Source organism: Megascapheus bottae, chromosome 16, assembly GCF_031878675.1.
Source record: "Megascapheus bottae isolate mThoBot1 chromosome 16, mThoBot2.hap1, whole genome shotgun sequence".
Lineage (NCBI taxonomy): Eukaryota > Metazoa > Chordata > Mammalia > Rodentia > Geomyidae > Megascapheus > Megascapheus bottae.
The window spans coordinates 33,545,759-33,573,364 of NC_143524.1; the positions used below are offsets into that span (position 1 = coordinate 33,545,759).

The 27,606-nt window shown below is 37.5% G+C and overlaps 1 protein-coding gene across 23 annotated transcripts in view; it reads left to right on the plus strand.

Moving 5' to 3' along the window:
• Nucleotides 1-27,606, plus strand: part of Sox6 (SRY-box transcription factor 6) — a 559,138-nt gene that overhangs the window by 517,943 nt on the left and 13,589 nt on the right. For all 23 annotated transcript variants that reach the window (XM_090348077.1, XM_090348078.1, XM_090348079.1 and 20 more), the window contains one exon: nucleotides 3,871-3,979. In XM_090348077.1, the coding sequence (XP_090204203.1) occupies nucleotides 3,871-3,979 (109 nt within the window). The remainder of the gene's footprint in view (nucleotides 1-3,870; nucleotides 3,980-27,606) is intronic.

Sequence of the window (27,606 nt, forward strand, 5' to 3'; positions counted from 1 at the left end):
ATTATTATGGAATAGCCAATAAGTGTATAAAACATAGTATATAAAATTTTATTAAAATATACTGTGCACATCAAAAATTCAGCTTTTATCTAAGTGCAAAGAAAAGCCATTATTGTGTGCTTACTGTTTCATTGCTGTTCTTTCCCAAGATCACAATTTTACATTTGTTGCCAGTAAGAGGAAGTTGATTTTTCCCCTTAGATGAAAACAAACCTCTGTTCTTTTAGTTAGTCCAAATTCATTCTCTCTCTTTCTCTCTCTCTGTCTCTGTCTCTCTTTCCCCCTCCCCCTCCCCAGTGATACAAAGATGTAATTGATCAGGCTTGCCAGCGTTAAAAAGGAAAAGCTGCTAATTTAATGCAGAGTTAGAAATGGTGCTGGAGGAGTTGAATGGTTTGTTCAATGACTCTGGAAATAAGGGATAATAATGCAGCAGTCTATCTGTCATGAGTGACGCTGCCCGGCATTGACTGCGATAATATGTGAACATGATGGATGCTACCATCTTGTGGCTTGTAACATTTAACATTCATCAGCTCTCACTAAAGGGGGCTTTATCATTTAAATATCTTTATTTAATATGCAACATCTACCTCATACATCATAATTTCAAAGCACTTAGAGAGCCAACCATCCTACAACACAGCAGAGCTGACTTTTAATTTTTTTCAATAACTTTTATGTTGCCTGCATGTTTGTGACTGACAGTGCATAAGTGTCTGGTCACATTTCTGCATGGCAAACACACATTTCACTGTCCACATAAAGACAGGAATTTTCCAGGGGGATCGGATTAAATTAGCAGTGATGTGTTCTACTTACCTATGAAGTAGCCTATCTCAGATGTATGTCTATGTGCATTGGGAAGGGCTAGTTCAAGTATGTTAGGAGTTTGGAACTTAAGGACTTGCTAGCCCTGTCTGTATTTGCTGCATAGAGGGGCATGCCCCTCGGCATTTTATGGCTAGGAGTTTATCTTTTCACTAGCCTCTGTGACCATGTTCACATTCTGTATCTCCTAGGTTTATGTTCAGTCTCACTAGTAAAATCTTTGCTTCGCTCAGCTGCTCAGACCTAACCTGTAGGCATCAGTCTCTTATGGTCATGTGGCTGACAAATAAATATTCTGAGCTATTCTTTGAAGAAAAGAAGGAAATCTTCTGGGAGACTAGGGAGAAATGTATATGAAAGGCCATGGCTTTGCGGGGTCCCTCTTTAATCTCAAACATAGTGCTTAATATTCTCAAATTTAAGATGCAACCTACTGCCCCAAACAATTTTTTATCTTTGATTTATTTTCTGCCTACTTAACAAGTATTTCATGAGATATTCTTCCTTGTCTTCGACTCTGTCAAAATATTGATATTTTATAAGGAAAGTATCTATGCTGAGGATTTTATTTTTGATGAAGTCAGAAGATTGTCTGACTTCAAAGACGCTGTGAATGTGCTGTTGAATGCTATGAATGGTTTTTGTTATGATTCAAAACAAGCTGATACTACTGAATTGTGAGTGCACTTCATTTTTATAAGAGAAAAGATATTATCATCATGTAAGCTTTGTTTTTTTAGGATTTTTTTTTATAAACCATGGCATGTAATTTTCCCTCTTCTCCTTTCTTGTCAAAATATTGATATCCTTTCAAGAACTTTATTTATTTATATATTTATTTGTATTTTTACTGAGAATATTTCCCAGTAAAATCAAAGAGAATGAATGACTAGAAAGATACTTGAAATCTGCATATTGATAGATAGCACAGTCTGTTGATTTTCACAGAAAGTTGCCTACCCCACCCCCACTATGAAAACACAGTTGAAGGTTGTTCTTCTAAGAGGACTGCAGGTGTCACAGCAGAACTCCCTTCTGCATTTAACACAGGGAAAGCATTCACATGCAAATATTTGAAATGCAAAACAATGTAATAAAAACAAAGGTTGAATATGTTGCTTTCCCTGCTACTACTCATCTTCACTTTAATTCCTTTTCTTTACATCCTGACAACTAAAAGTGCTACTCACAGATAGAAATTGGCTGATTAAAAGCAGCTGTCCTTCCCCTGACAATGTGTGAACCTCCCACAAGGCTTGTGGTTGCTTTTTTGTGTGTCCTGCATCTGGGTTAATTTGTTCTTGTATGGCAGTGTTTTCGTATAAGAAGATATTAGGGAGCCATACTTAATTTGGTTTTTATTTTCAGCCTGTCTTTTATAAGTGTCATATTTCAGAGGTTTCCCTACATATTGCTACTGAAACGAGTTACTAGTACTCAGAGAAATTCATGGATATAATCTTTGTGGCAGATCTTTCATAGAAATGGTGCAAGGTTAAAGCAAGGTTTATACTGCATTTTCCTCCTATGCAGATTTCAACAGATTCCAGGATGAAGGGAAACTGGAAGACTTCCTGCCCAATTTGACTGAAGGGAATTAATTATAGAAATATAATGATATTCCAAGAAATAATCGTATTAGAAAGCACAAATGTAGTGTGGCAGTACAAACAAGGCAGTCTCTATCAAATAATTGTATGTTGCTCCTTAAGAATATTTCCAAGTTTCTAAACATCTTACAGAAGAGAACACTCAGAGTGCTTCTATCTAATGCTGAACGTGCTCAGTACAGAACTAGGTCATTGAACAATAGACAGCACAGCAATCGGCACTCCACTGCTGCATTATGCATTAAGTATAACATGCAGAAACTCTTCCCGGAGCTAGAAGCTGCTATTTCATGTCTGTAAATCCAAGCTGACGTGACATTTAATACTATTGTTTCATAGTAATGAACAACAAGGTTTCATTCATTCATAAGCATCACACAAAGCCAAGTTTGAGTCTGGAGAGTAAGCAGGCGAGAGAAGGACATTTCTGCAGACAAGCACACCAGACAAGCAGCAGGGCCCCAGTCACTGCAGTAACTCCAACTCCTGGTACCAGAAGATCTGGTGAACAGACAGACTGCTTTGGATTTCCCTCCTGAAGCAGCAGAGTGCTTAATGTTCTTAGCTCCTGGCCTGGTTAGGATTGATGTCCTCCTTTTCTATCTCCAGAAAGACACAATGAAAACCAGTGGGCAATGCCATCATCTAGTCTACTTGTCTGAAATATTATTTATTTTTGAAATTCTAGTGCATGCAATTTGAATTCATGTTCCCCCAGGAATATCAATACAGTGCTGATCTGTAAATGTAAAATTTCCTCTCCCATAAATTTAGCAGGCTATTTGAACAGGAACTACTCCTTCAAGTTTTTGCATGTTTCGTTCAGCTTTCTTTCTAGATCAGTGCTGCATATCCATCAGAGGAGAGATCTGCAGAGCCACTGCGCAGGTTCCACTCCTTACAGGCACCATGTTCTCCATGCTGTCAGCATTGAGTAGGTGCCACGTTCAGGCCTTAGCAGAATATCCCCAAATGCCTTCCTCAAATGATGTTGGCAGCCAGACAGGCTGTGGTGGCTCATGCCTGTAATCTTAGCTGAGGAGGAGCCTGAGATCTGGGAATCATTGTTCAAAGCCTGCCCTGGCAGAAAAGTCCTTGAGACTCCAGCTGTAAAACTCCATGACATTCTTATCTCCAATTATCTGCGAAAACACTGGAAATGTTGCTGGTGCTAAAATGGAAGGAAGGAAGGAAGGAAGGAAGGAAGGAAGGAAGGAAGGAAGGAACGGAAGATAGTAGGGAGGGAGGGATGGAGGGAAGGAGGGAGGCAGACAGGCAGACAGGCAGGCAGGCAGACTGCATTAAGGTTTTAAGGAAGAAGAGGAAAAAAAGCCTGTAAAGTCAGGTTTTGCCCATGAAGTAAAATAGAAACTAGAAGATAAAGGCTGCTTTGGAATCTAGGTTAAGCCTCTGATTTTTCTTCCTCTAGGAAAGAACACGCTTTGAGAACTTGGGGCCTCAGTTAACAGGAAAGTCAAGTGAAGATGGAAAGCTGGGTCCAGGCGTCATTGACCTTACTCGACCAGAAGATGCAGAGGGTAAGTGGCTTTTCTCCAGCTCTTCTGCTTCTGTATTCCATAGGGTTACCTGAGCTATGTGCTGGGTGCCATGATGGCCTTGCTTAGGAGTCACTGGCTGGGTTTTCTAGGCAAAACACAGGAAATGTTGGTCCTTACAGTGCAATTTTAAAGTTTAAAATAAAATAACCCTCAATAGTCAATAAACATTAGTATCCTATTTTTTTTCACCTACTCATTATTTGTTTGATATCAAAAAGAAAAGCAAGCAGGATATATAAGGCAGGATTTTTTTAAGCTACTGTCATTTAATCAAGTGAGTCTAAGGTATAATTAAATCATTCTAGGGATTGACATTTACAGAAAATTTGATGTTAATTTTTCTAGTTGTCCAGAGAGGCCTAAGCCAGACCTGGGCACTAACGGTGACTGACCATCCTTCAAGTCTCAGTGGAAAGAAAAGCCCTGCTCTCAGGATGTTTACCTCCAGCCCTGTCCATGCTCCTCTTCCTTTTTTGTTTGTTTGTCTTAAATGCACAAGCAGCACATCAGCAGAAATTGCTCTCCAGAGGCCCCATACAATTTATGGGTTAGGTCAGCACTTTGGTAGTAATGTTGCCTGGTTATTTACTGTGTCATCACAGAGTAGGGACTGGCTTTCCCGTTAGCTGTTTCTTTGGCAGAATCTGTCCCACCAGTCAGAGAAGATTAATTTGTTCTCTTTAGAGTAATGTGATACTTTACCCATCTCAGGCCCAGTGAACAGTCCTTTTTTAGCTTGAGGGGCAGATTCTTACTAGTATCCCTTTGATTGGCAGGCTTTCTTCCAGAAACCTTGAAAAAACATAAAAACTTCTTCATAGAGAATCTGAACTAGACTTTTCTAGGTAGTGCAGAAGGCCCTGACATAAGCTCTAAAAGGGTAGGTGGTAGCAAAATTAGGAAACACTGGGAGAATTTCCAGAAGGCAGGGTTTTCATATCAGTAAAAGAAGGTTTGATGGTTGTTCTGGTGACAAGATGAAGAAATACATTTTGATTGCTATGTGCAAGTGTATGTTGTGTGTGTGTGTGTGTGTGTGCATGCCCGAGCACGCACTCACACGCATGTATTTAAGAGAGAGAGACAAAGACAGAAACAGATAGGGAATGAAAAAGGAAGATAATTAGGAAAAGAAAAATAGAGGAATACCAAGCAAAGCTATACTTGCTGTCTTCTTTGAAGAATGTGTAGCAAGAGCACACTGACATTTTTATAGAGTCTAGAAGTGAGGATTTTCCATTAGCAAGGGTTAGAATTCCTCTGTGTAGGGAAGCCCAAATGATGGGACATTCAGCAGCTGACTGCAATAGAGATATTGTGGTTGGCTTGAAAATCAGTGATGAAGTGATTCAAATTGGCCCATCTCAATATTGTTGGAAGATGATATCATGAAGAACCTAAATATTTGGCCTTATATAATTGCTATCACTTTTAAGTATCTAGTCCATTTGGCTATACTATATAAATTATAGAGCTCTATAACTTACTTTTGCTCTAGCAGATTTTTCTTAATCCACCATTCACACTTTTTAACTTGTCTTATTTTTTTAATTTTAGCAAGGATTTATTTTACTATAATAAGGTTTAAGAAGAGAGATGATGGGGTAAGAGAGAGCGAGAGACAGAGACAGAGACAGAATCAGAGAAATATCCTTTTCCTCATGTAAAAAATGGGAGTTTAAAACTCTGATTTGGCTTTTTAATTGTGTATTGGTTATAAATACAGTCAGTTGATTATGCTGATAATCAAGTTGATGGTATCATATGCCTGATAAGTGACTATTCTGGAGTTATTAACATTATAAAAAGAGGAAATTAAAAAATTATAATCATATTTTAGAATGTTTTAAAATTCAGATCGCCAGAAATTCCATTCCATACTTACATTGTTTAGATTCAAATAAATGTTCTAGTTATTGTTAACTCAAGAAATATTTATCAAGCACTTATAGAAAATGACAAGTACTTTTACAGACATTTTCTCATATACTGGGTGAAGATCTTTTTTCCATTTAACAGTTAAGAAAATCAAGACTGAATGTCATTAAATAACTTACTATGGGCCACATAATAAGGATAGAAGTGAGATGTGATTCCAGGGACTACTTTCAGCTGCCTACTTCCCTCTTGCATATACAGAGAAATAGGTGGTACCTCCCCTTTTTTGAACAAACTCCTTGTGACCTTCCCCAATATGGCCCATTTCCTCTCCCCTAAATATAGCAGACCATGCCATACAACAGCTCTCATGTTACTCCATCACACATAGCAGTAGGACCTGACGAGTGTAACCATAGAAGTGCTGTAGTGGCCCAGGAGCTTAAGGAGCGTGTGAAAACCTCCCTTCAGAAGCTTGCCCAGAGTTGCCATTGAGACCTCATGTGCTTTGGGGGACTGTGAGTTCATGAATGGCGTCAAGTTACCTGCTCTAATACAGAGAGCAATGCCATGCCTTTGTAAGGGCTGCTGGGATGGGGAGCAGCCTTCTGCTGACTTCAGACTATTTCCTGGCATCTGTTCAAGTGTGAGCTGATTGCAAAGCCTGCTGGAGTTACAGTTCATATTAAAGTTGGAGTAGATAACAGGTACACATAATACTCTCTCTACTTGCATCTTCATATTTCCTTCAGCAGGAAGATAAATAGGGACTGAAGTATCAGAAGAATGAGAAAGTATATTTGCTCTTACACTGAGTTTTTGGTGGAACAAAACACACATTTCTTGTATAGAGAAAGAGATGAAAGAAGAGTAAAAGGGAAATACAAAGCTAGGTGCTAGTGGCTCATGCTTGTAATCCTAGCTACTCGGGAAGCTAAGAACTGAGGATTGTGGTTCAAAGCCAGCCCAGACAGGAAAGCTCATGAAACTCTTATCTCTGATTAACCACCAAAAAACTAGCAGTAAACAGTTAAGCTGTGGCTCAAGTGGCAGAACATGGGACAGTTCCCAGGTCCTGAGTTCAAGCCTTAGGTCCAGCACACACACACAAAAAATAAATAAATAAAAAAGAGGGAAGAGCAATACAGACAGACAGACAGACACTATTATCACTGAGAAAAGGTGCTGAGTAGGACTTCTTTGTACTTTTGAGAGAATTTGGAGAGAAAAATACATTAGGGAGCTAAGGTGCCAGATGTGTTCTGACCCCAGCTCTAGCACTCTTCTCCTCATCCTACATGACCAACTCCAAATTCTCCCCAGCTTTCCAACAATTATTTTAAGAGTTGTGCTATCTCTGTGCTTCAGAAAGAACTAAGTCAATCCAAAAGATGAGGTTCTAGTCCAACCAGGACCCCTAGAATAATATCTTCCAACCGTGAACATGACAATATGACTTAGTAAGCAATTTGTAGACCTCCTTCATAACCCTGGGTACACAGCAGCAAAGAAAGGTTACCAAAAGAGGCAGCTGCGCATGTGTGTTAACCACTCATCAAAAGCAAAGGACAAAACCATAAGCAAGGAAACCAGAAATTAAAAATATAAAAGGCAAATGCCTTCAAAATTTTATTTTTAAAGTCCAGCTGTTATTTGGCTTGAATGTGACAAGACAGCATTTCTTGTTCACCATGATATTTATATAGCTACAAATTCACTGGTGGTAAGGATTCAGGAAACATACTTAAGGTTTTTGTTATATTTCACAGTAGTTAAAGGTTTAGCATGTATTGAGTATGCAGACTTTGTTATATTCCATATGGGACAAATAAGGATGAGGGACTTAATTAGTGGGGTTTGTCACCTTGTATTAACAATGAAGATCTTTTAAGGACTTTATGACATTTCCCCTCTCTTTGCTCCACTTAGGCACCAGTACTATTCTTACTCCAACCTCCCAATGTGACATTTGTACAGTATAGTGGCAAGGACCCTACCTTGATTATTAGGAGATTGACATAGAATCCCTTTGATAATGACTGGAAGCAATTAGTACCTCTGAACTTAAATTTCTTTGTCTTTTAAAAGAGGCATGTTGAGCTGGACACACCTGGCTGAGACCAGACAAGAAAGTCTGTAAGACTCTTATCTCTAACTAACCACCAGAATACCAGAAGTGGTGCTGTGGCTCAAAGTGGTAGAATACTAGCCTTGGCTAAAATATCTCAGGGACTGTGCCCAGGCCCTGAGTTCAAGCCCCACGAGCACCAACAACAATGGCAACAGAAAAGAGGCATGTTGGATTGAATTATCACACAAAGATCCCTTACCAGTTTGCAATTACTATTAGGGGCTTCATAAAACACTCGGTGTATTTCTTATAAGAAAGAGGGTCTAACCGGCACAGTGGTTCACACCTGTAACCCTAGCTACTCAGGAGGCTGAGATCTGAGGATCAAGGTTCAAAGCCAGCTCTGGCACAAAAGGACCTGAGACTCTTATCTCCAATTAACCTCTAGAAAACAGGAAGTGGAGCTGTGGCTCAAGGGTAGGATGATAGCCTTGAGCTGAAGAGCTCAGGGACAATGCCCAAAGTTCAAGCCCCATGATCCACCAATGAAAGAAAGAAAGAAAGAAAGAAAGAAAGAAAGAAAGAAAGAAAGAAAGAAAGAAAGAAAGAAAGAAAGAAAGAAAGAAAGAGAGAAAGGGAGAGAGAAAGGGAGAGAGAAAGGGAGAGAGAAAGGGAGAGGGGGGGGAGAGAGAGAGAATTTACTCACAAAAGTTATACTTAGAGAATATATTTGTGTCACTTGCTGAAACAAGTTTTCAGTTCTTTGGGCTTTCCTATTAATGAGAATCTTTCTAGTAGTATTTCCCAAAAGTCCTTCACAGATTGGCTCCTTCTTTCTGTTCTCATTTTCTTACCTTGGAAACAACATTTAGCTTTTTGCCAAAATATATTCTTCCTGTCTTGTCTCTCCTCTTTTCAGTCCTTTCTCTGTCTTATTTTTGGTCTCTGTCTCTTAAATCTAGGATTTCATACTATTTTCAGTATCATTTGGATAAGAAAACATGCTTCCTAAATTTTCCATATATTGTACCCCAGTTTCTGAGCAAGACAGTAAGTACTTCATTTGGATCTGAGAAAGAGTGAATTATGAGCCTATAATTTAAGGATGAGCTCTAAAAGGGATTGTTTGGCAGACTTTAGGCCCTGGATTGAAAGTGGAATGATGTACTGTTTTCCATGAGTTAAGAACTCCTGTTCATTTTAATGGCAATTAATATGTGCTCTCTGAATTTACCTTTTTGGGACTGTGTGTGTGTGTGTGTGTGTGTGTGTGTGTGTGTGTGTGTGTGTGTGTCTGCATGCATGCTGGCACACATGTGTGCACATGCACATGCTTTCTTTCTTGCACAGGCTGGTGCGCTGCCACTTGAGTCCACGATCCACTTCTGGTTTTTGCTGGTTAATTGGAGTTGAGTCTCACATAGCTTTTCTGCCAGGGTTGGCTTTAAGCCACTCTCTACAGGTCTCAACCTCCTGATTAGCTGGAATTACAGGTGTGCACACCAGCACTCAACTTCCACTTCCAGCTTTTTTTCTGCATAATTGAAGCTAAGAAATCTCACTGATTTCTCTGCCTAGACCAGTATCAATCCTGGACCCTTAGATCTCTCAGCTTTCTGAGTAGCTAGGACCACAGGTATGAGGTCTCAAGCTCTGAGATTTATTTAGAAGCTTTTCATAGATCATACTGAATTTGTGAATTGAATCAGAGCTCAGATGGCCTTAATCTCCTCAAAGCCTCTTCCTCCTCTCTTCCTCCTCTTCCTTCTTTTTGGCACCAAGAGGTTGGACCTTCTGTTTGGGACCAAAAAGAGGTTGGTCCCAAGTTTTACATATCTCAGAATAGTTTTATTAGTACCAGATTCAGCTCTGTGCTTCCAAACAAATAGCAGATGCTACAAGGTTTTCTCTTTTTCCTTTCATATGCTCTCTTAAAAATCCTGCTTTCTCTTTGATCCACATGCTTGGACATTTTTGAAGCTTTTCTCATTCGCCTTGCCCTCTCTAGATGCTTGCTTCTAGTGCAAGAGAAAGATTGATTCCATGATACATGACTCATTCAAGGCAGTAGAGGCAAGCTATAGCCTAATCTAGGGTGGGATTTGAGTGTTATAACTGCTTGTACTTTGGAATGTAAAGGTCATTAGTTCAAGCACAGCAGAGCAGAATACAGGCTTCACATTGCAACACTAAGATTCTCCGTTTTGGAATAAAGAAGAGAGGTCATGAAATTTATAATTCTGGCCATGAAATCCTCTCATATCCCTGACATGGGGTCATTTCACTTTTTTTCAAATGCTTTCAAATAGGATAATGACAGGAAGCTGATGCCCTAAGATGCTCATTCCAATTCTCTTAGTCCAGTTTTATTATTAATAACTTATGGCCAAATTTATCACAGTTTCCTTGTAACTTCGATGCATTGGCTCTAGTCTGACTGGTGGACTCTGGAAAAATAAAAATACAATTTCTCCAGATGACACCTTCACCCATTCAGGTAATTACTTAGGCACTAGAAAACTTGAATTCTAGTTTTCCATCTAGGCAGGTTGTTTCCATTTTCTTAGATGATTTCTAGCTAGATTAAGACAAAAATCTCTAATTTTACTGCCATATAGTTGAACTTACTTGCTGCTAAGAAAACTACAATGTAGAAAGTATCAGTTATGGACTATGCAATCTTTGAAATTTATTAATTAGCCAGACCACAGTGGTTCGTGCCTGTAATCCTAGCTACTCAGCAGGCTGAGATGTGACAATCTTGATTCCAAGCCAACATGGGAAGGAAAGTCTGTGATACTCTCTAATTAGTGAATCTGTGGCTCAAGGGATAGAGTGCCAGTCTTGAGCAAAAATAGCTAAGGGACAGTGAGTGACCAGGCCTTGAATTCAAGCACCTTTGTTCAGAAATATTCCAGAGATGACATGTCCTTGGACAGGAAGATATCCAGCTACTAGGACATGTAGCAGGAATAAAAGAGAAAGGTGTTGTACATTCAAAAAGACCTTGGTAAATCTGAGGGTATATTAAGTAGGGTATATTAGGTCGCTATAGGAATAGAGACCTGTTCTTTCATGGCTGCCTACAACTGTGTCCAGGCATCTCAGAGAAGTGAATAGGCAGTCTCTATAGAGCAGCATACTGGGATCATAAGGCAGGCTGAGCAGTGAAGGAGGCACAAAACATGGCAAAGATGAGTAACAACCACATGGGCTAGGAGATAAGCAGAGTTCAAGAAGCCTTTGCTCTGGACTAACTCTGTTGTATGAGTATCACAGAAATGTATTTTACTGTGGATATAAACAGTTTTAGAGGATCCTGTGCACCAGTTTATATCAGCACTATATATAAAGTGCAGCACTCTTAAACAAGCAAATAAACTTCTCTTAAAGAAATATATTTGCTGTGTCTTAAAAGCTCCCAAATAACTTTTAATGGTGGTAGAAAACTATTTCCATTGAACTCTTCAAGTGATAGATAGTACTGATGGGACCAGAGAGTGAAATGTCAAGATTCTTGTATAACTTCATCCTCTAGTACTCCGTAAAGGAGACTCAATCTGCTCCTCAAAGTTGCTTAAGCCTGAAAGCCAATCACAGACCTAGGCTTCCTTTAGTAAAGAAGAAGCTAACTTTGCCCAGTGGCTGATTTCTCAATGGATTGCATTTTAATGAGTTGCCAATGGCAGTACATAAAATTATAGCCAAAACAAATACGTCTACCTTGCTGTTGGAATATCCTTTAACCTGAGGAAGACATGCTATTGTTGAATCACACTGTGTTACCCAACTATTTGTCAAAGATTAATTGTTATCTACCAAGGAAATTTGGCCCAAGACAAGAACAGCTAACATATGGTCCCACTGAGATTGCAAAATTAGCCTTTACTTCCTTAGCACTATGCCTGCTTCACATAAACGAACACATTAGAATAAACCCCAGTGATAGAGGTCTGTCTACCATGTGTGAATTCACTGTGTAAACTTGTCTTGGAATATAAAAATGTCTAGCTGTCTGTCTCAGATTCCTCATTTCCTAGCAACAAAATTTCTACATGAAGGCTATAGGATGTAGCCTAATTTTAGGCTGGTAGGATTTGAAAATTTTTCTGGCTAAATCTGAATGTTCTTTTTAACTTATCTCTGCTTAAAAGTCAAAATTGGAATCTCTAATTGGCTTTTTCCTTTTCTGCAAGTAGCAGTGTTATGATAGGTGTTTTTTTCTGCCTGTGTTTGTTTTAACTTTACCCAGGATATTCTTATATTTGACTGTCACAATCTTTTGGATATCTGTCTTGCTTTATTTTTCCTGTCTGCTAATGTTGTTTGCAGCCACTATATACATTCTATTTTTATAGCTTTGGAGATCGTTTTCTGTAGGCTGAACTCCATTGCCAGGAACCAGCTCTTTCTAGTCAGAATCTATCTCTGAGGGCGTCACTCTCTTCAGTTTTATTCATAAGGCTTAAACAAGTTATAGTTGACTGATTATCTCTTATACCTTTGTGTTCATCAAGCTCAACATAAACCCTCTCTACACTTATACTCAGTAAATATTTGTTGAATTGAATATATTCTGGAAACAGCTGGCTTTCATGTTTTAGAAGGCCTTGAATGCCAGATTGTAGAATTTGGACTCTGCCACCAAACAGATAGGTATTAACCTTTAATTGTTCAAGACTGGATTAGACCTACTACCTGAAGAATGTAACTGTAACCCCTCTATACAGTATCCTGACAATAAAAAAACAAATAAAATAAAAAGATTGGCTTAGGTCCAGAGGCTAAGAATAATGGAAATACAATAGTTAAGTTGGCCCTGGAGCTCAGTGAGTCTTAGTTTCTCTTCTGCCTTTAGTTCTTTATAGGTGGATGTCTCTCTACATTACGTCTTGAAAAAGCTGAGCAGGTGTTTAGTACCTTTTTCATTCAAATAACATTAAAAGTGATTCTCCTATCCTTCTGAACATACTACACACAAGAGAATGCTTGTGGCTGATCAATACCTGACAGTTTTATACCTGTACTTCTTTTTGGGGGAGTGGATTTTTTTTCAATTGTTTTTGTTTGGTAGATACTTTCACCTTAGATCTGTTGCCTCATATAAAGTCATGGTGCCAGAGGGAAGAGATTACGTAAGAATTCTTCAGCATTTGTATTACACTATAAGTTACATTTGAGATATAGAAGATAACTGAAGCAAAAATATCCCATCTAAGCTCTGGGAAGAAAAATTCCATAAGTAATATATTAAACCATTTTAAATTTATATGAAAAATACAAATTGAAACTTACTAGTATATATGTGCATATGTATTGTACTACATAAATGTAAGTATAGGGCTGGGAGTTTGGCCTAGTGGTAGAGTGCTTGCACAAAGACCCGGGCTTAATTCTTCGATTCCTTGGTACCATATACATAGAAAAAGCCAGAAATGGTGCTGTGGCTCAAGTGGTAGAATCCTAGACTTGAGAAAGCCCAAAGACAGCACTCAGGCCCTGAGTTCAAGTACCAGGACTGGCAAAATATATGTACACACACACACACACACACACACATATATGTATACACACAATTTTTATAGCAGAGAAACTTCTTTGTCAGCTTCACTATTCTGTGGCAAGGTTCCTGAGGTGTGACACTGTAGTTACACAGGATAATAGCTGGTTCATGGTGCATAGTTAGAGCTTTTATTAGGGAGGAAAAGACAATTTTGAGATGTCCCTGAAACTTCCTTGTCTGCCATTTCTTGTAGTTCCATAGTCTATAAATCCTAGCCCATCATTCCAATGGGTCCTTTATTTAAAAGAAAAAAAAAAGTAATCTTGCTAGGCGCTGGTGGCTCATGCCTGTTATCCTAGCTATTCAGGAGGCTGAGATCTGAGGATCCCGGTTCAAAGCCAATCCTGGGCATGAAAGTCTATAAAATTCTTATTTCCAATTAACCTTAACCACCAGAAAACTGGAAGTGGCGCTGTAGATCAAGGGACAGGGCAGTAGCCTTGAGCTGAAGAGCTCAGGGACAGCACCTAGGACCAGAGTTCAAGTCCCACGACCAACCCCCCCCCCCAAAATAAAAAAAGTAATCCTAACACTATGTTGGAAATGAACTATAAAACTTAGGGGGAAGGAGATTTGGGAGGGGGAAAACTGAAGGAAGGGTGACACTGTTCAAAAAGAAAAGTACTCAGGCCAGGAGTTTGGCCTAGTGGTAGAATGCTTGCCTAGCATGCACGAAGACCCAGGTTTGATTCCTCGGTACCACATGCATAGAAAAAAGCCAGAAATGGTACTGAGGCTCAAGTGGTAGAGCTCTAGCCTTGAGAAAATCTAAGGACAGTGCTCAGGCCCTGAGCTCAAGCCCAGGACTAGCAAAAAAAGAAAAAAGTACTCATTACCAGACTTATAACTAACCCCTCTGTACATCACCTTTACAATAAAATTTTAAAAATGATTTGTACATTTACAGGATTATGACCTCTCCATTTTTTTCTGCCTCTGGTTTAGAGCAGCCAAGATCTGGCTACTATTCCCACATGCAGGATTTAGGGAGATGTGAGATGGTTGAGCCTTAAACTAATTTATTTCATTTTAGTCTGTATCCTAAAGACCTTTCTGAAATATATTTTTAGCTTTAGATTAAAAGAGAAGCCCTATTAAAGAGCAAATCCCCCTCCACTGCCAACTTATGGAATGATGTTTTTTTAACTATCATGGCTAATTTTTTTAGCTATCTGAGCAGGCTATGAACTCATCAGCCAGATATGAAGAAAGTATAGAAGATGACTAATGTCATTTTATCACTCACTGTATTATCATTGCTAAAATGAACACTTTACTGCTTCTGTGGCCATGCCTACTGCTATTGTTTCTAAGGGAACTACTATTTAATGTATAAGTACTGTGTTTTTAGTCACTTTATTAGAAATTAACATATATTCCCATTTGTTCCTCAAAATGGTATTGCAAAGTAGATGCTATTAATTCTTTTTGTAGGGAGATGAGATTATAGTTTAGAGGTGGTCAATGGTTTATCCAAGATTCTCTACAAGAACAGATCAAATCTGTAATTGAAGTCTTGAAATATCTAAGTTCATAGCCTCTGTCTCTCCATGTCTTTCAATTCAGGATGATTGAATCGGTTGCCATTGTTGGAGCATCTATTCACTATAGTTTTCATTAAAAAGAAGAAAAATTTAATTATGAATAGAAATGTGTGGATATGCAGATATCAGCACTTTTCGTGTACTTTTACTGATTTCCAATGTACAGGCATTTTAATGGCTCATATGACTAACCTGGACCCTTGAGCCATCTCCTTCTTAATACTATATGTATATCCAATCTAAAAACAAACAAACAAACAAAAAAGCTTTTCCTGGACCCATAAGCTATACCTCTCATGCTAATAAAAGACAATTCTCTGGACCAAATGAAATGAAATAAAGAAGAGAAGCCAGCTCAATTAATTAGTAGGAGATTTTAAGGAAATATCTGGATGCCATTGAAACAGTTCATTTTAGAATTTCATACTGTCAAATTGGTGATGGTAATATTTAAGTTATCTGAATTATGTTGCCATTGACTAATGCTAAATCATGGAAGCAATTGGCCTCTATAAATGACACAATTTCATCATGTGGAATGATGAATAAGAATTGGGCAATCTTTACTGTCTCTCATGTTTATGCTATCCAATGTTATGTGCATGTTTTATGTTAATGTTATGCTGTTCAAAGAAGGCCATTTTGTATGTTTGTTTAAATGTGTGTGTGCATCCGTTGTATTTGGTCACACACATCTGATAACATTAGAATTCAGATTTGATATTCCCCTAAAGTTCAGACTTGTCTTACCATCCTTCGATGGTTTCCTGGAAGTCAGGAGTCTGGTCTCTCACAATTGTGCAATGTGTCAGGTCAATAAAAGAAAAGTGAGAACCAATAATATCCAAGACTCTATAAGGTATGGGTGCATTTTTCCTATTGAGACCATTCTTGCAATACATTCCACAGAATAAGAGATAATGGAGATTTATATGAAATTCGAGTTTACAAACTCCTGGATGCTAATGAAGCATGCAGACATCTGAGTGCCTGATATTCTCACTGTTGAAGATGCCTGCTGTTCTCTGCTATCTCCAGTGACCTACTGGTATTTACCTTATAACAACCTGGGACAAGCACGGTGACTCATCTATAGATAATAGTGCAATGGTGCAATCACTTTTCTCTGGGGTACACAGACTGATAAAAGGTGGACACCTGAAACTGGTAATCTGGGTACAACATGACAAATATTAAGATAGAGGTAAGCAGAGGTAAGGATGGCTTGCCTCCTTGAAATCCTTGAGTATCTATATATTCTGGCAACCATATAAGACACCCATTGGTTGAGTAGACAGACCCTACAATGTGTCTACAATGAGTGATTGTGAGATGAAAATGTAATTCCAGGATAAGAGGAAACTCAAGTTCTTAGCATAAAAGCAAAATGTATAGACACTGCTGGCTAAGAGTTGTATAGTGATATAAAACAGGAGGCTCTGAGCAGAATAGCTGGAGATGGCAGGGGAACATAGCATGAAGGCCTCAGTCATGGAAGCCATGTATCCAGGGAGGAATTTGGACTCACCTTTTGGATTCTAGGGAGAATTAAAGCGTTTTAAGGATAGGAATGGCCTCCAAATTTTATTTATGATGGATCATTCAGGATGAAATTAGGAAAGAGATATTTAGATGGAGATTAAAAGAACTAAAGAAATCCTGGAAGAATGTCAGCCAGAAGGCTAGCTTTTAGGATAGCCAAGTCAAGGCAGTGAGGGTTTAGGGAGTCAGTGAGGTTAGAAATGAGAAGGACTTCAGAGCATCTGGTAATTAACTTGGAAATTTTCCTCACCTTGATTTCTGCTGCTTCATTTCGTGTAGAGTCTATGATAGGAGCTGGGGTGGGCTGAAGCCAGAAAATTCAGAGCAGCATGAATTATTCAGTCTACCAGCTTTTCACCAGTCATGTAGTCTCCAAGGGTGTCTTCTTGAAATTGAGCCTGGTTCTATTGAAAACTTTAGAAGCCAGAACCTGTTGTCTTATTCATCCCCAGTGGTCTCTGGTTCAAACTTAAATGCTGCCTCTTTGCCCGAGTTCAACAGCTTGTGAGCCCTCCTTCTGTGCCACCATCTAGCATGTAGATAACAAGTGGAATATTTGATGTGCTGTGCTACTTTCAGGTCATTAAAGTAAAGAAGCACGTAAGTTATCCCAGCTGCTCCGGGATTCTATAGTTGAAACGAGATAAAGGACTCTGTTTAGCTATCTGTGTAAAGCAAATATAACTTGAGAATTTAAAAGAAAAGAAAAGAAAAGACTAAAGTAAACACAGGCACCAAAACTTGAAGCTGGAAATTCCTGAAAACACAGACTGGTATATCACTGGTTAGAATTTCCTTCATTTTGCAAAGCCACGAGCCACATGCATCAGCTCACCACAAAGTCATTAAGCCTTTTTAAGCTCAGATGAAAAACATTAACAAATACCACAAAAGGCTTTAGTATAGTCCCTTTGTTCATTCACATATGGCACTTTATAACTCCTGCGCCACTCTGGTCCTGTGTTTGTTTAAGCTGCCTCCATCAGGCTGGTCCTGAAAGAACAAAAGACATCTTGAGCAATCCTAAGCAGGAAATGGGCTAATCTAAACATGGTTTGTGACACTTTAAGTAGAATAGAAAGCGGAGGGATTGATTAGTCATTAATGTCCAATTGGCTCCATATGGATGTTGCAATAATAAAGCCTTTTTTCGGAGCAGTAGCAGAGTTATTGAATTAGAGGTTTATGTTTCCTCAGAGCTGACCTTAGGGAATTCCCGTTTGGTTCTTCTTGTTGATCTTTTAAGGAGAAAGGAGTTTCTAATAGAAAAATATAGAAGGCTTATTCACAATAACACTTGCTCATAATCCTGCAACCAAGGAATGCATTAATTTAGCATCGTTCTAATCCCTGCTGTAATGTCAGTTGTTAGTGCTTTCTTTGAATGCCTTTGCATCTTTGGCAGGGCAGTATTTCAGAAGCCAATTAGATGGTGGCATGAACTTGATAACTGGTAATAGGCTCCTCTAATGTGCTTAGTTGTGCAGAGGAGAAATCTCATCCTTATCAGGGGAAAGTTCTGCTCCAGTCCTGGAACTGAGATTTTGAAATTCAGCTATTTCAGAGTACTGAATAGTAATAGTGCTGGGGTAGCTTGGTATAGAAGACCTAAGTTCTAGAGCTGGCTTTACTCCTATGGAGTACAACAGCACCTCTCTGAGCCTTGTTTCCTATGGGTGCAGTGCTCCAAATGACATCTACCTTCCTGTCCATTTTGAAAGACTATAAAAAGAATCAAAATAATGATGGATTTAGTCAAAATATTTGTGAATATTACTTTATGATTTACTTAACTCACGCCTGGTGTTGCTGTCCCAGAAACCAATCTCTGAACTTTGAATATTACCAAAGATACTTTTTTAAAGAATTACTTTGGGCTAGGCACTTGGCTCATGCTTATAATCCAAGAGACTCAAAAAACTGAGACACACTTCAACAGAGAAATGCACTAGACTCCAAAATAACCAGCAAGAAAAACAATCCAACAATCCAGGTGCCAAGGATTCTTGCCTGTTGTAATCCTAGTTGTCCAAGAGGCTGAGATATGAAGACTGTTGTTCAAAGCCAGCCAGAGAAGAAAAGTCCATGAGACTCTTATAACCACCACAAAAGCTGAAAGTAGAGATGTGGCCCAAGTGATAGAGGGCCAGCCTTAAGCAAAAATACTCAGGAACAGCTCCCAGGCCTTGAGTTCAAACCCTAGAAACAGTGCGCGTGTGCACACGCATACGTACACACACACACGCACACACACACTCACAAACACACACACAGAAATCCAGACTGGAAGTTTGATTCAAGTGGTAGAGTTCCAACCAAGCAAAGGCAAAGCACTGAGTTCAAACACATTCTGAACAGAGTACTTTTGGTACTGTGGTTAGTGATCAGTAAAATGTCCATTTCCAAAGTGTTAATGGAACACTTTTCTTTATTTGTATAGTATGTATAGACTATCTGTCTATCCATATGTTTTTAGAACTTATCCAATAACTTTATTAATGGAAATAAGTTCAGCAGTTGAAGTACATACACCATTTGCTTTTAGTGGAGTTAAAGAATCTTAGAGTGAACACAGGGCAATGAAGATTTATTTATGGTCTTCTACTTCATTGTAATAAATGATGAGAGTATCTTAAAGTAAATTCATCAAGATAATTCATTTTTTCCTCTACAGTGGTTCCTATTTCCCACCAAACTCCATTCAAACCAATGCATCTATATTTACCTTTTGCTTCCCTTAAGTATTCCACCTTTTACTAAGTTATCTAACTAAAGTTTTATATAAAATGTAACAGCAAACCATTTTCTCCACTATCTGGCAGGAGGAACACATCCCTTCCCCAATGGCAGACTTCTTTGTTTTTGTTTCTTTTATTGGCAATATCTGGGCAGGCCTTGTACGTTGCTAGGAAAGTGCTCTACTCCTTGTGCCTTACCCCGCCTTGATTTTCTTAGTTATTATTTTCTTTTTTACATAAGATCTTACTTTTGCTCATCTAACTTCAGACTATAATCCTAGTATCTGTGTCTCTTCTGTTGCTCGCACTCACACATTGTTTTGTTCTTTGAAGCAGGTCTCACTAAATTTTGCCCAGACTGGCTTCGAACTGTGGTCCTTCTACCTCTGCTTTGCAAGTAGTTGGGATTGTAGCTCTGAAATGGTTAAAGCTCTTTATCAGCCATGGAATGTATTTTTCCTGCCAAATAAAATTCTGTTGTTGTTGATTTGGGGTTTTATTTTTTACAAGAAGAAATTAAATTTGAATTTCAAGGAGCCTTTTTATAATAAAAGTAAGTTAACCTTCTGGCAGTAAGCAGCCACAAGAATTTAGCAAAGGGCTTTCATAATTAAAGACAGACAGCTGTTAACCATTGCTAAACATACTGAATTAGAGCTCTACCATATTAAAATAGATTTTGTAGGATAAACATAGTGAACAAATTGGATGCAATTTTAATACTATCCTCTTGTAATTTTTCATATCCCTTCTAAAATTCCTTCATCTACCTTTTATTTTCTAATGTCTAATGTACTATATATGATCATTTTCTCTACTAACCCTAATAAGGGACTATTAAATATATCATGTAACTCTTTGCTAAACACAGGATTTTGGAAAGTGATTGTCAACAGTAAAGCAACCTGATGATTTTTGTGTTTCTTTTTTATTTTAAACCTTTTTTACTGACAGTAATAAGCTTTGGACTTTTAGCTTGCTAGGAAGATGCTCTTCCACTGGAACAATGCCCCCTGCATCTTTTACTTCATTTATTTGAGGGGGGAAGCAAGGTCTTGAGTCTTGAACAGAATGAGAACATATACTTCTGTTACTGGTTTCTTGAGCATTTTTACTGTGAAAGGCTATTGAATTGTGTCAAAACCATTTTCTAAATCTATTGTGATTAAAAATAGAAAAGGCATTTTTTTCTTTGCTGGGTTAGTAGGAGAATTATATTTTGACTCTCAAATTATATTTTCTGATTTATATTCCTGAGATAAACCCTACTTGGTCCATATTGATATTGCTGGATTGTTGGGAAGTGCTTTTTTCTACTCGTTGTGAGAGTGCTAGAGTATTATGTTTTGTTACTTCCCTCCTTCCTTGCTCCTTCTGTCCCTCCCTTGCTCTTTCTTTCTCCTCCCCACTCTAACTTTCACTCTCCTTCCTTTTTCTCTCCTTCCTTTCTCTTTTCCTTCCCTTCCTTTCTTCTTTCCTTCCTTCCCTTCCTCTCTCTTTCCCCATCCCTTTTCTCTGTCTTTCTCCTCCCTCTCTCCCTCCCTTCCTTTCTCCTTTCTTTCTCATTGGAATTTTAAACTCAGAACGTTTTACTTGCTATATAATTATTAGGTTGGCCATGTATCTAACTTTTTGTTCTTAACACTTACCAGTAAAAACATTTGGAATCTGAGTTTATGTTGGGAATGTTCTTAGTTATAAATGTTTTATTAGCTATAAAAGTATTTTTTTCTATTTGTTGAACAGAGTTTGGTTATTTGAGTTTGTCAGGACATGTTTTTCTATTTCACCTATTTTCCAGTTATTGGAATTAAGTTATTCATGTTATCACTTATTGTCCTTTTAATGCACTATCTTTTCAGTCTAACTATTGGAATTTTTATTTTCTATTTTGGTTTACTAGATTTTTTTTTTCTTTCAGAATATCCATAGGCATTTTTTTTTTTTTTGCCAGTCATGGGGCTTGAATTCAGGGCCAGGGCCCTGTCCTTGAACATTTTTTTGCTCAAGGTTATCACCCTGCCACTTGAGCCACAGCACCACTTTTGGCTTTTTCTGAGTACAGAGGAATCAAACCCAGGGCTTCATGCCTGTTTGGTGAGTACTCTATCACTAGGCACACTCCCAGCCCCATCGGATTTTGAAATTGTCTTTATTGTGTCTGGTTTCTATTTCACTTTTTATCCATTCTGAAAAATCTCTAACTTTAAGATGAATTATTTTATTTATTTATTTATTTATTTTTCTCAGTCCTTGGGCCTGAACTCAGGACCTGCGCACTCTCTTTGGGCTTTCTCAAGGGTACTGTTCTTCCACTTGAGCCATGGCCCCACTTCTGGCTTTTTCTGTTTCTGTGGTACCTGGAAATTGAACCTCAGGCTTCGTGCATGCTAGGCAAATACTCTACCACTAGGCCACTCCTGGCTCCAATAATTTAACTTATTTTTATTTAATGTAATTATTGAATTTGGTGGAATTAGGTCTTATAATTTACAATTTGTTTTGTTTTGTTCTTTAAGTTTTTCACCTTCTGTTCCACCATTAACTGCTTTCCTTTGGAGTAATTGAATCCTTTTGGAGCATTCTATTTGAGTGACACCACTAACTTGTCAGATATGCCCCAGGATTTTGTTGAACTCTAGTTTTGCTACAGACTCATTACATATCCTTAAGTATTCTTGCAGTGAAAGTTTTGCCACCTCACATAAAGTAGAGCAAGCTTTAGAGTTCATTTACTATCCTCATCCTCTGAGCTACTGACATGCCATTGTTTTCCCATATATAACTTCTTCATGCATTGAAACTCTCATCAATTAATGCTTGGTTTCACAGTAAATAGTGCTTTGTCTTAAAAAATAATTAGTAGTTGTTTATTAATGGAATCCAGAGAAGCACAAAAAAATCACTTATGAGTTTTGTTGTTCTTTCTTCCATTTTATATATCTGGCTTAAATTTGGGTATTATTTCTCATTGTTTTGAAAAATTTATTCAAATGTCTGCTTTGGTATGTTTGCTATTATCTCATTCTTCAAGCATTTATTACCTGAGAGCATATTGCACATTCATATTTTTTCATGTAATTTTTATTTGATTATTTGTTCTTTAATACTTTCCATATGTTCTGTAATGACCATGTTTTATTTCTTATTTATGGATTTTTACTAATACATAATAATTATATATAATTAATGCAATTCTTTATATATACATGCACTGTACATTGTCCATATATAATCAACTTTTTTCTACCCTCAACCCTGCGATCTCCTGGAGCTTTTCCCAAGCCCCAGTAATCTAGTGACTATATTCAGGCCAACATTTTTTAGTTCCCTTACATAAGAGAGAACACTTTATAACTACTTTTGTGTTTGGTTTATCTTAATTAACAATGTCTTCCAGATCCATCCATTTTGTTGAAAATGATGGCATTTTGTCCTTTATGGGTGACTAATACTCAATTCACATTTATTTTGGAAGCATATATTTACCAGATACAACACTAGATTTATTTGATTTCTTTCAATATTCTAAAAGTGTTCCATTCTTTCCTAGCCTTTATTGTTTCTAATGAATAATCAACTATTATTTGTATTTTGTATTACTAATCTCTTTTATGCAATCTGTCCATTTTCTCTGGAAATTTATTTTGGTGTTCAATAGTTTAGTGTCTAGATGTGATTTTCTTTTTTAATTTTAATTTGCACACATTTCTTGTCAACCTGTTATTTGATATTTCTCACTGAATTCAGGTGATTTTCATATTGGTTTATTCTTATTGATGGTTGGAGGTTTGTTATTGAATAGCTGGTTGAATTTGTATCTGGGTTATATTTTTTCTGGCTATATAACTAGTAATTTTTATTATATATTGTATGTAATGACTCATTTTATTATATTCCTTTGAAAAATGTTATAATTTTGTGAAAAAAAAAAGTTAAATACCTGTTGATCATATTGAACTTACAGAGACTTAGTTTCACTGTTAGGGCAACTATTTCAGTTTGTTTTCAGCCTTAAGTTGCAGCATTAACCTTAGCATAAAGAATTTGTTTCCATCTTCATTGTTGTTCTTAATGTACTATGTTATTTCTCTTCTCCTTTGTTGCTCTTTGGTTAATCTCATACTGGTATTGTATCTGACTTTCTTACCTAGTATATTATATATATATATATGTTTATTTGTTTATTTGAAGTAGGAAAGGGAAGGGGGAAAATAAGATGATTGGGAAGGGTTAGAGGAGGGAAATGGAGACAAAAATGTAAGATGGGTATCAATTTGTGAGAAGTAATGCACCCACTCTCTGGTGAATGTAACTGTAACCCCTCTACACATTGTCTCAATAATAAAAAGTAAAATAAAAAAACGATTAGTTTCCAAGGATTTTCCCCATCTGGACTTCACTGGAAAGAAAGCTAAAGTTGTTTATGAATTTCCTTATCACTAGATAGGATGCAAGTCCAAATTCTCTTTCCTTTATCACAGGTAGCAGCTAAATAGCTGCTCAGATTTTTCAGATGCATTACTCTGTTTTCTTCTGGATTTAAATGTATTCCCTTCACGTGTAAAGTTAAAAGTTCAGCCAATGGGAAGCTTCAAAGTCTGTCTCTAACACTATAAGCAAAATAGACAAGTTGCTGTAGTTTTCATGTTTGCCATTTCAAACTATGCATATTATGGATTGTCTTCACTGGACAAACAATTCATTAAGTTTCTGCTTAATCTTGGTAGCCAGGAGTTTATTTCTATTGGAGAATTGGTCTGATCTTATGTGAGCTATTCTGCTGTTAGCAGAACTGAATTCCAGTTCTTTGTGCCATATCTCATTCATTCTGCCTAACAAAATGGAAGTCTTCAAAATTTAAAAAACAAAAATTTTAAAAAAAAGTCTTTTGGAAGGCAGTCACCTTGGTTTTCTCTAGTCTATAAGATCAATTCTTTAGTAATCCCTAAGACTATTCAGTGGTAATTTCTCATTTAGTGCCCATTTTAAACTCTTCTAAAATGTTTTTGGTTCTCTTCTTAAGTAGCTTAAAGACTACAAGTTGAATTCAGGGTGCCAATCAATTTCTTTCTATGTAATTTTCTAACTTCATCTCTCAGAATGTCCCTCTTTTTCATAAGCCACGTTATAGCCATCTTCTTTGTATTCCTCTAAACATATGGCACTTTTGTAAAAATTCTGTATCTTCATTTACCCTTATTTCCCAGTGTTGAATATTTCATACCACACATACTATTTGCATGATCTTCTTTTCAGATGCTATCTAAACAGTCCTTTATTTCTGAAGCCTCCCTAATATTCATCTGTCTACCCTAACAATTATTTGTGACTTCTCTTTGCTTTCAATTACCTTTGTTAGCATTGTTTACAGAAGACAATTACAAAGTATATATGCTGTTTCTCTTTTTAGGCCCCATCACAATACTTGGAACATCTGAAGCTTGTCAGTAGTGTTTGCTGAATTAATGCATAAATATAACTAGGCACATGACAGAAATATCCTGAGTTCCTAGATACAGAAAATTTTACATATGCCCAAACCCAGAGCAAGCAGTCATTCACTTAGATGGAATTTTCTCAAGAAAGGGCCACGCTAAGATTAGTTCAGGACCATTGCCATATGCTATGATAGTGAAACTGGCCATCTTTCCAACCCACCTGGAAAAGCTCAATTTTCTATGTTCTCTAAATCATTCAAGTCATAATTTCCAGAGGAGGTCTTTGTTTTCCAATAACTATTTCTCTCTATGGATTAGCTATTTTTCTTTGTTTAACTGAAAGCTTGCATTTCTATGCACTATGACTTAGGAGATGCAGAATGAGTTATGCGTTATAAGCCTCCAGTGAGGAAGTTGTACAGAACAGGAGATCCTGGAGTACAGAAACCATACTTTCCCCTGGTGACTCTTGGTGTAGAGCACTTGGCCTCCTGGCCCTTCAGTAATTGTCACTGGGATTGCGATTGCTGGTATTTAGCAACAGTTAGGACTGTGGGAAAGAAGCAGGTCTTGGGTACAAGCTGAGTGTCTAGCATTCTTCCTGCACTCTGTGAGAAACGCTATCTGCAACCCACAAATGTTCTCTATGCTATTAAAAGGAAAGGAAATTTTCATAGAAGAGTGAGCTATTCTCTAAGACAATCTAGTTCTGAATCTGATAGAGTATTTTGCTTATTTAAGAACTCAATACTTTTTTATACTTAATGATATTTTTCAGAAATATATACTTGATGCGTAGATTTCTAACTCCTTACAAGAATTTTAAAAATACACAATTTTCATTTTTCAAAATTTTAAATGTATATACACACAGATATGTATATATAATATATCTGGAATATACATTTCTGTAATAGCATTTTGTTAGCTATTTTTTATAATGCAGGAACTTTAAGGAAGGTTAAGGCTACTTTCTAAATGTCCTTTTGACATTATAGCCTTTCATATCTTTTTAACGTTCTCACTTTAACACAAACCTAAGTTGGAAATTCAAGTAATAGATACTTGAAAAAGGAAATGATATTGAGAAGTACTTTCTGTTCAAGGTGTCAGTTCAAGAAATGTTTGTTGGAAAGTATTTTTCTGCAGAGTGTTTCCATAAATTCTTTAGAAGTTGTATGTAGTATAATCATTACAAAAAGAGGATAAACCTTCAACACATCCCTATGGAGTATCTGTGGTTTACAATATTGCTCTGTGATGAGTTGAGGTGTTAAGTCCTAAATTTTGTCTTTGCATGATGTTAGTGGTTCAGCCTGGAAGGAGAAGCAAGCTTTCATAGAAAAAATAGATTCGATTTTGCTTCCATTGACTGCCTAGTTGTGTGAATGATATCCCAGGCAGATTTTGTGTAGCAATAAAGGTAGTCTTTGAGTATCACATATTTAGAGACTAGAGGATAAATAAGGTAAAATAGGAAGGGGGAAGAGGAAAATCCGGCAAAAACATTTGCCCATACTGATTTTACAAAATGACCTGGTCACTGCAAATTTGTATCATATTAAAAGTCACTACTGTTGAGTTGAACAGTTATCAGGTCTTGTTCAAAGTGCTTTCAAACTTTGATCTCCCTGAATGAGTCTATTCTTCTTAGTTGAGTTCTTCTGATCCGTCATTACTGGTTTAGGATATCCTCCTTCATTTCTCAGCTCACACCTCCTGGAAGAGACAAGAAAAAAAAAAGGATTTGGTATACATGCCTTAAAGCCATTTTCCATTTTTCTGTTCCTATTTTGCACTTTTATGCTATGTACTGTCCTTGAATATCTAGAAACATTTCTTACAAGTCCTGAAGATACTTTGTATAATTAATTGGAGTCATGTAGAAAATATGGGACATGGGGAAAGGTCAGTGCAGGGCACTTAGTGATGACTGGGCCCTGAACCCTGTTCTTGGGAGAAGATAGAAGCTAGTGAAGCAGAAGAGAGTAAGGCACATTTGCTAGGACCTATGGTACAGCATGAGAGAGACTGACATTGGGCGTGTCCCCAAGAAAAGCAGCAGTATGGAGCAAAGTATATCAAATGTTTCTCCAAACTACAGAGTCTAAAAATCCACCATGATTACTGTCAGTCTGTAGGAGATTACAGCCTCCCATTTACAATGAAGCATGCATTTTTAAATGAAGAAAAAGAAAGTCAACTATTGGGTTTTGCTAAAGGCAGTGAGAAAGCTACAAACAGCAAAAACAGCTCTCAAATGTTAATCACCTGTAGCATAGTAGTTAACTTAGAATAATATTGAAAGGTTTTTGCATCTGACATTCTCCACAAACCTGTCTCCTTTTATGTGTATATGTGCCAGTATATAAATTGCCGAATCCATGTCAGTTGTAAAGTAATGGCACTGAGGGCCTCATAAATTCCCATGGTGATCCTCAGGAGAAGACACTGTCTTGTCTGAATGAGTGTTTCACTTCCAGAGTAATGGATGCCTTCATCTGGCCCAGCAGTCAGCACATTGCCCCATGTTGATGGATATTGTCAGCTGGAAGCTACACTACATTTCACTGCACAATAAACATGGCTGTCAAATCCATATAAAGTGAAATCAATTTATCCTGTATGGTCAGTGCATTTTAAATGAAATTAATGTACTGTGGGTATGGTGGCAAAAAGGTAGCATATTAGTTATGCATCTTAGGATCTGAAACATTTCATGTAAGGCATCATTCTGTCTAGTAGGTCTAAAAGAAGGGTTGTTTATAAAACAAGGGTGTTTTTTTTTCTTTGCATGATCTCCAGAAAGTGGCTTCTCTGATCTCCTTC